The sequence below is a fragment of the Otolemur garnettii genome, unplaced genomic scaffold (genome assembly GCF_000181295.1).
Source record: "Otolemur garnettii isolate 467f Iridium unplaced genomic scaffold, OtoGar3 scaffold00014, whole genome shotgun sequence".
Classification (NCBI taxonomy): Eukaryota; Metazoa; Chordata; class Mammalia; order Primates; family Galagidae; genus Otolemur; species Otolemur garnettii.
In genome coordinates, this window is record NW_003852409.1 from 30399531 (window position 1) to 30407024 (window position 7494).

The 7494-nt window shown below is 43.5% G+C and overlaps 1 protein-coding gene across 1 annotated transcript in view; it reads left to right on the forward strand.

Moving 5' to 3' along the window:
- Positions 1 to 7494, forward strand: part of STXBP1 (syntaxin binding protein 1) — a 47724-nt gene that overhangs the window by 19744 nt on the left and 20486 nt on the right. The window contains exons 9-12 of the mRNA XM_003785426.3: positions 1932 to 2039; positions 3529 to 3589; positions 5467 to 5532; positions 6589 to 6669. Of these exons, the coding sequence (XP_003785474.2) occupies positions 1932 to 2039; positions 3529 to 3589; positions 5467 to 5532; positions 6589 to 6669 (316 nt within the window). The remainder of the gene's footprint in view (positions 1 to 1931; positions 2040 to 3528; positions 3590 to 5466; positions 5533 to 6588; positions 6670 to 7494) is intronic.

Genomic DNA, 7494 nt, shown 5'->3' on the forward strand with positions numbered 1-7494 from the left:
CTATGAGCTGTGATGCCACAGCACTCTACCCAGGGTGACAGCTTGAGGGTCTGTCTCAAAAAAAAAGAACTTTAGATCTTTAGCTCCCAATTCACAGTCACCTCACACCTGCTTGGATATGTTACTAGACTATGTTGATTTTTGTGTGTGTGTATATCTTATTCAGAGTTGAAACTTAATCATAGATCATGAAATCTGATGGGCTGGGTGAGGTGGCTCGTACCTGTAACGTGAGCATTTGAGAGACAGAGGTAGGGGGATCCCTTTGTTGCAGGAAGACGAGGCCCAATGGAGAGAAAGAGCACCCAAACACCATGTTTATAAGAGGAAGGGCTTTATACACCAGCCAGGAGCTTATGGCATAGAATTCCAAGTGGCTGCACTCCCCAACTGGCTTGGTCTTTCCCATTTTATCTCCATTCAAAAAGTTCCAACCCATAGGTACCTTTTTCATTGGCCAGTTTGAATCACGCAGGAGATGCTATTCCAGTTCCCACAGAACTACAGGATTTCACAGAAGTGGAAATTTCCAAGTTCTAGGAAGTTAAGTCTACAAATTCCCAAGACCTGAGTCACCATGGAGAGGACCCTGTAGGTGTATCCTTGTGGTCTCCTTGAGAAGACCTGTTCTCCTAGACCTCACCCTTCTTGGGTATCCTCTCTCACCTTGAGGCCAGGAGTTTTGACCAGCCTGAGCAACATGGAAAGACCCCCATCTCTACAAAAAATAAAAAGATTAGCCTGGTGTCATGGTGCATGCCTGTATTCCTGGTTACTTGGGAGCCTGAGGCAGGAGGATCGCTTGAGTTCAGTAAGCTATGATCACACCACTGTACTCCAGCCTGGGTGACAGAGCAGTACCCTGTCTCTAAAATAAAAGAAAGGAATACGATGATAAAATATACCAACAGGAGAGAGTTTCTTTGCAGAGCAGCTATTTGCTTCATTATTTTAAAAAAACAAAAAACATTTTTTCTTTTTGAGACAGAGCCTCAAGCTATCACCCTGGGTAGAGTGCTGTGGCATCACAGCTCACAGCAACCTCCAACTCCTGGGCTCAAACGTCTCCTGCCTCGGCCTCCCAAGTAGCTGGGACCACAGGCACCCACCACAACACCCGGCTATTTTTTGGTTGCAGCCATTATTGTTGTTTGGTGGGCCTGGGCTGGATTCGAACCCGCCACCTTAGGTGTATGTGGCTGGCACTTTAGCCACTTGAGCCACAGGCACCAAGCCAAAAACATTTTTTCTTAGTAACAATCATCAGAGACTCAGTTTCTAAAAACCAGTTTTTCTTTTAGTGGAACTAGACATTGTATGAGAATAGACATTGTTCTCATGTTATTTATTTTATAATAATCATAAAGATAGTGGTTTCAAAATGAAGATTCTAAAAATATAAGTGAATCTCAGCTAGTCTCCCTTCAGGTACCTGTAATTCTTGCTTCCTCCAGCTGTTATGGTTTCTCATGTAACAGTGTGTTGATTAGCTATTCTCACGTAACAGCTTTTTAGGTACCACATACCTAAGGATGGCATCCCAGTCCTTTCCCAGAGAGGGACAAATAGGATCCTTGCCCATCCTCAGTAATTGCAAAGCCACACATAACCTGACTCCTTGCTCTATACCAAGTGGCTCAGGCAGAGCTTTTATCAGCCAAACCTGAAGATTTTAAGACAGAATTTCAGGTTGGTTGCCTTTGATTAGAGCTGTAAGTGTCTTCTGCCCAGGGAATTGCAGCCCACGTCAGTGCTGACACAGCAGACTTGACTGACACTTCACATGGTCAGGGGCTTGCTGTAAAGCCTTCGTATGAATGTCTGACAGCTGAGGACTGTGAGCTGAGGGCTGTGACCTGCTGTCCTTGTTAAGGGGTCCTGTGAATGTTGTGGGGACAGCGTGCTTCACTTTAGTCCTATCTCGTCTCCAGGTACGAGACGAGCGGCATTGGAGAGGCGCGCGTGAAGGAGGTGCTCCTGGATGAGGATGACGACCTGTGGATGGCGCTGCGCCACAAGCACATCGCAGAGGTGTCCCAGTAAGAGTACTTTCCTTCTCCTCAGTTGCTGTTGATAATGAGTGCACTCTGGGTAACTTGGGGAAACTCATCAGTGGGTGAATCGTTTCCTTGACGGGGTCACTGGCGTGCTGACTGATAGTGATAAAACCCTTCTGTTCTCTAAGCTTGATCTACTCCAGCTTCATGAAGTAGGGAAATTCATCTACTTTTAGGAGTCTTAGAAAGCATGTGTCTCCCTCACAGCTAGTTTATTCCATTGAAAGGTCCAGACCTCACTACACACAACTGGGCTTTGGTTCGTACAGCTGGTATGCAGCCTTTCCTGTTCTTACCTGCAGTTTCTGAGTAATAGCTGATGTGTATATGCTGAATCCTACCTTGCCCTGAAAATGTTTCAGAATGTTTCTAATATTTAAGCATTACTATAAGACCTTTAAACTGTAGATGACAATTCTTTTTCAGAAAGATGTGTTAATGCTGTTGTTAGTATTAAACTATGTTAATAACTGAGTACAATAAAGCATATATTAATTCCCCAAGTATGTTTAATTACTAGAAACCATACTTGGGGAAGTAATATGTGCTTTATTGTACTAAGTTGATGATACACTCAGGAAATTCATGAGGAAGAGTGAGAAAATAACACAGCTTTAGTTCTGTTATTTAGAGATGTGGTCTCCAGACTCTTTTGACTACTCAACATTAAAAAATAACTCACAGCCCAGCAAACACAAGCAGTTTACACTTGTGTGTAATCTGGCTCATTGTACCCTCAATGATTCCCTCACAATTAAAAAAATAAATAAATAACTCACAGGCTGGGCATAGTGGCTCTTGCCTGTAATCCTAGCACTCTGGGAGGCCAAGGTGGGAGGATCCTTTGAATTTAGGAGTTCGAAACTAGCCTGAGCAAGAGTAAGACCCAGTCCCTACTAAAAATAGAAAAAATTAGCCAGGCATGGTGGCAGCTGCCTGTGGTCCCAGCTACTCCAGAGGCTGAAGCAGAAGGATTGCTTGAACCTAGGAGTTTGAGGTTGCTGTGAGCTATGATGCCATAGCACTCTACCCAGGGTGATACAGTGAGACTCAGTCTCAAATAAATAAGTAAATTAAATAACCCATGTTTCTAGTAATTAAACATACTCGGGAATTAATATATACTTTATTGTACTAAGTTATGTACTTACAACATATATATGTATATTTTTTAGACATCAATTTAGACATCAAATTTCAAATTTGAAAAGAGATAAAATAAATAGGTGTTCTAATATTTTCTTTTCCCTCTTGTATCATCTGCTGGTACACTGTACCCTGGAGATCACTGGTTTAGAATATAAATTACAAAATTGATGTATCTCTCTTCTCTGAGAAAATCACTTAAAATGCTTACCTGGTGGCAAGAAAAGTCATCACACAGTCCTAAAGGAAGAATTTTACATGGCTCACGTAGCGTCTGTAGCAAAGCTTTGGTTGCTGTGGAACTTAGCCTCCTTTCATTTTCCAGGGAAGTCACCCGGTCTCTGAAAGATTTTTCTTCTAGCAAGAGAATGAATACTGGAGACAAGGTAAACCCCTGTCAGTGCTCGGATGCACTTTCTCTCGGCGAGTAGAAAGAAGCCTCCTAGGCATAGTATAGGACTAGTCAGTTAGGTCAGACTCCCACTCCACTGACTATCATTTTGTCTTATTTTTCACATTGAAAACTCAGATCTGCAGTCCTAACAAAGAGAGTTGCTTTTGTTTCTCTGAGGACTAGTGTTTACTATAGGGGATCATGTTTTATTTTCAGCTGAAAGAACTGTTAAGACTTTGTTTTAGTTTGGAGTAGAATTAGAATTTATAACCTACCTTACCCAGGCTGCTCCTTATCAACTGTTCATTAGAGGTAGCGTGTCCGTCTTAATCCAGGGAGGTGGACTTACCAAAATGCAGCTCTGGTTGCATTATTTCTGTGCTTAAAACCATTTAGTCACTCTGGTTCCCCTTAGAGTAACCCCCCTCCCACACTCACTCTCTCACACAGACACACACACTCTCTCACACAGGACTTCCAAGGCCCAGGTCATGGGCTCCTCAAGCACCTCTGTAGTCTCACCTCTGCCTTTCTCCTTGCCCACCTTCCTTTTTCCAGTGGGTCAGAGTTCTCTTGCCTGAGGCCTTGCCAGGTTCTTTGGCTTAGGCATTGAAACCCTCCTCCCCCATCCCCTGCCAACTAGTTAGGTGCTCCTGACTCGTGTACCAGCACCATCTGGAGAACCCCTCATCTCTATTGTGGCACCTTGTTTGTCTGGCTCCTCTATTAGATGTTAAGCTCTGGGAAATAGAAATTCTTTTTTTCTTTTTAAAAAATTTTTTATCCTTGCATCTCCAGCACCTAATACTGTGTTTCCCCGAAAATAAGCCCTACCCGCAAAATAAGCCCTAGCAGGATTTCTATGCATTTGTTAAATATAAGCCCTATCCCATAATAAGACCTAGTGATGGGTGTGGCTATGCAGCGTATCTGCATAGCCACGCCATGCATTTCAGCACGGAGCAGTAAGGAAGACTGGAATACCTTTTATCTGCCACAGTTCCTTTCTCCGAGCCATTTGCACTTGTACAGGTGTGCAAGCGTGTGGTAACCACAGTGGCAGGCATCCTATTGCACATATTTGAACGGCTTGGGAAAGGAGTTTATGCATCACTAACACCAGCCCCACCAACAAGATCGGCTCCCCCTGTCAGGTTCCAGAAGAAGATGACTTAACTATATTTGAATAAATGTAGATTGTTGTATTATACTTAATAAAAATAAGACATCCCCTGAAAATAAGCCCTAATGTGTCTTCTTGAGAAAAAATAAATATAAGACAGTGTCTTATTTTTGGGAAACATGGTAGTGCCTGGCATGTAGTAATAATTGAATGAATTTGTGTTGGATAAATGAATGCGATTAGATGAGTCACACAAAAAGTAAGACTGTGGACCCATCTCACCTATCACAGTGCAGATTCCACCCTCCATAACCCTCTGCAACCCTCTGCCTGTGTTCCTCCTACCTACACAACACAGCCTTTGCTGACAGGAAATGCAGACCCGATGCCAAGACTGCTTGCTCTGAGGATGCAGAAAGGCAGTGCATAGAAGAAAAAATCTTGTTTTCTCTTAACAAGAATTATGCTCTCAACCACTTTCTAGTCCAGTAAGAATAGAATAAAACATACTCGCTAGACTTCAGAGGTCAGTTCCCAACCTGTGAAACATTCACGGTATTTGAGTTAAAAATTTTTTGAGCTAGAGGCCTAGAAATGTAAACATGCACAGTCATTTCACAGACTCATTTTGAGAGTTACAGAAAATACATTTGGGAACTTTAGTGTGGGTGGCTGTCCCATCCAGCACCACAAGCCTTATGAAGGCCACCCAAGTGATCGCCCACGTGCCTTTGTTTCCCATACAGACCACCATGCGAGACCTGTCCCAGATGCTGAAGAAGATGCCCCAGTACCAGAAAGAGCTCAGCAAGGTATGGTGATCCCAGATATCTACTGTATCTGAACTGTGAGTGTAAACAGCTGCAAAAAATCTCAAAGCTCTACTGCTTTTTGTTGAAATCCATGAAATTTTAGTCATCCTCAATTTTATATTAGAAAAAAAGTGAAAGGCTCGGATAAGCAGCTTATTTCTTATTACTTTGTTTTTTCCTCTTAATCTTTCTTTTTCTTTATCCTTCCTATTCCCCTATTTTGGCAGGAGGCCTCTGTTCCTTGCCCTGTGAGCCCCTCCATGGGGCTGCCTGGGTGTCCTCAAAACATGGCTGTTGACTTTCCCCAGAGACAGTGATCTGAGAGCCAGAGGGCACAGGCAGGAGCCATGGTGCCTTGCATGTCCTGATCTCAAACATCACACAGCATTTCTTCCTTCACACTGTTAGAAGCAAGTTGCTAAATCCAGTTCACACTCAAGATGAGGGAAATTAAAACCCACCTTCTGGAAGGAAGAGTACAAAGAATTTACGGAGGCATGGTAAACCCATCATACCACCCTTCCCTCATAAAGGATTTCTTTTTCCTCTTAACTCTTTTAGAAGGTTCTTCCTCTTAACTCCCTCTTAACTCTTAACTCCCTCGCTTCTGACATGTAACATTTTCTACTTTGTGATGGTTATGTACATGCAATGTTTGTTTGTTTGCTTATTTGTTTATTTTTGAGACAAAGTCTCACTGTGTTGCCCTGGGTAGAGTGCAGTGGTATCATAGCTCACAGCAACCTCAAACTCCTGGGTTTGAGTGATCTTCTCACCTCAGCCTCCCAAGAAGCTGGAACTACAGGCACCTGCCACCATTTCTGGCTAGTTTTCCTATTTTTAGCAGAGACAGGTTCTTTACTCTTGCACAGACTGGTCTCCAACTCCTGAGCTCAAGGGATCCACCCACCTCAGCTTCCCAGAGTGTTAGGATTACAGGTGTGAGCCACCGTGTCTGGCCCCTAGCAATGTTTTGTACACAGTAGATGCTCGGTAGATCTTACATGAATCCATGATTCGTTCCTGAGTCACAAACTCCCTTGTGCTTTTTCCTAGTATTCCACCCACTTGCACCTTGCTGAGGACTGTATGAAGCATTACCAAGGCACCGTAGACAAGCTCTGCCGCGTGGAGCAGGTAGGACGTTTTCGTTCTCCTGCCATGGAGAGTCTTCTGCCACACCCATTTACCCAGTTGGATTTTAACCTCTGACCTTGAACATCCTACAGAATTATAGGAAATAGAGCTGGGAAGGCCTACTAAATCGTGTTGTCTCAACCCTCTAGAGCCAGTGCGGTTCCACCCTCTCAATGGTAGGGATTAGATTGGTCTGGAATGCTGTGCTGTTTGGATTTTGCATGCCTGATTCTTTTGAAAGGCTCTGTTTTCCCTGGAATGGCTGAAAAAAGATGTATGGGTTCTCAGCCCTAAGTTGATGGGGCTGGCAGAACTTTATACAGTGAGTATATTTTCCTCCTCCTATGGCTATACCAGCTTTGGAGCCTTCAAGGCTGAATACTGGTAGTGCAATGGAAGGTCAGGAATTCCCCCAAGGCATCAGTGAGCACAATTAGGAGTGTGAATTGAGAGTTTGGGCTTTGAGTTCTGTCTCTGTCACTGATTATTTGATATGCCTGTTTCTCTGTGTTTTATTTTCTTCCATTTTGAAGTGCTGACATTGTTCAGGGGTGTCACATGGAGTCACTAGTCCTGGCTGTCCTTTAAGTATAATAACATCTCTAAACTATGGAAAGAGAGGACATTAAAATATTCTGCAGCCTCAGCTGAAAATCTCATTTCATGGAAAAACCCAACTCAGGTTCTCAGTGTGTGATGCTAATATTTAAATCTCTGGATTGAGGCCAGCATGGAAGTTCACACCTGTAGTCCTAGCACTGTGGGAGGTCAAGGCAGGGGGAATCCAATTGGGCATGGTGGTGGTCACCTGTAGTTCCAGCTACT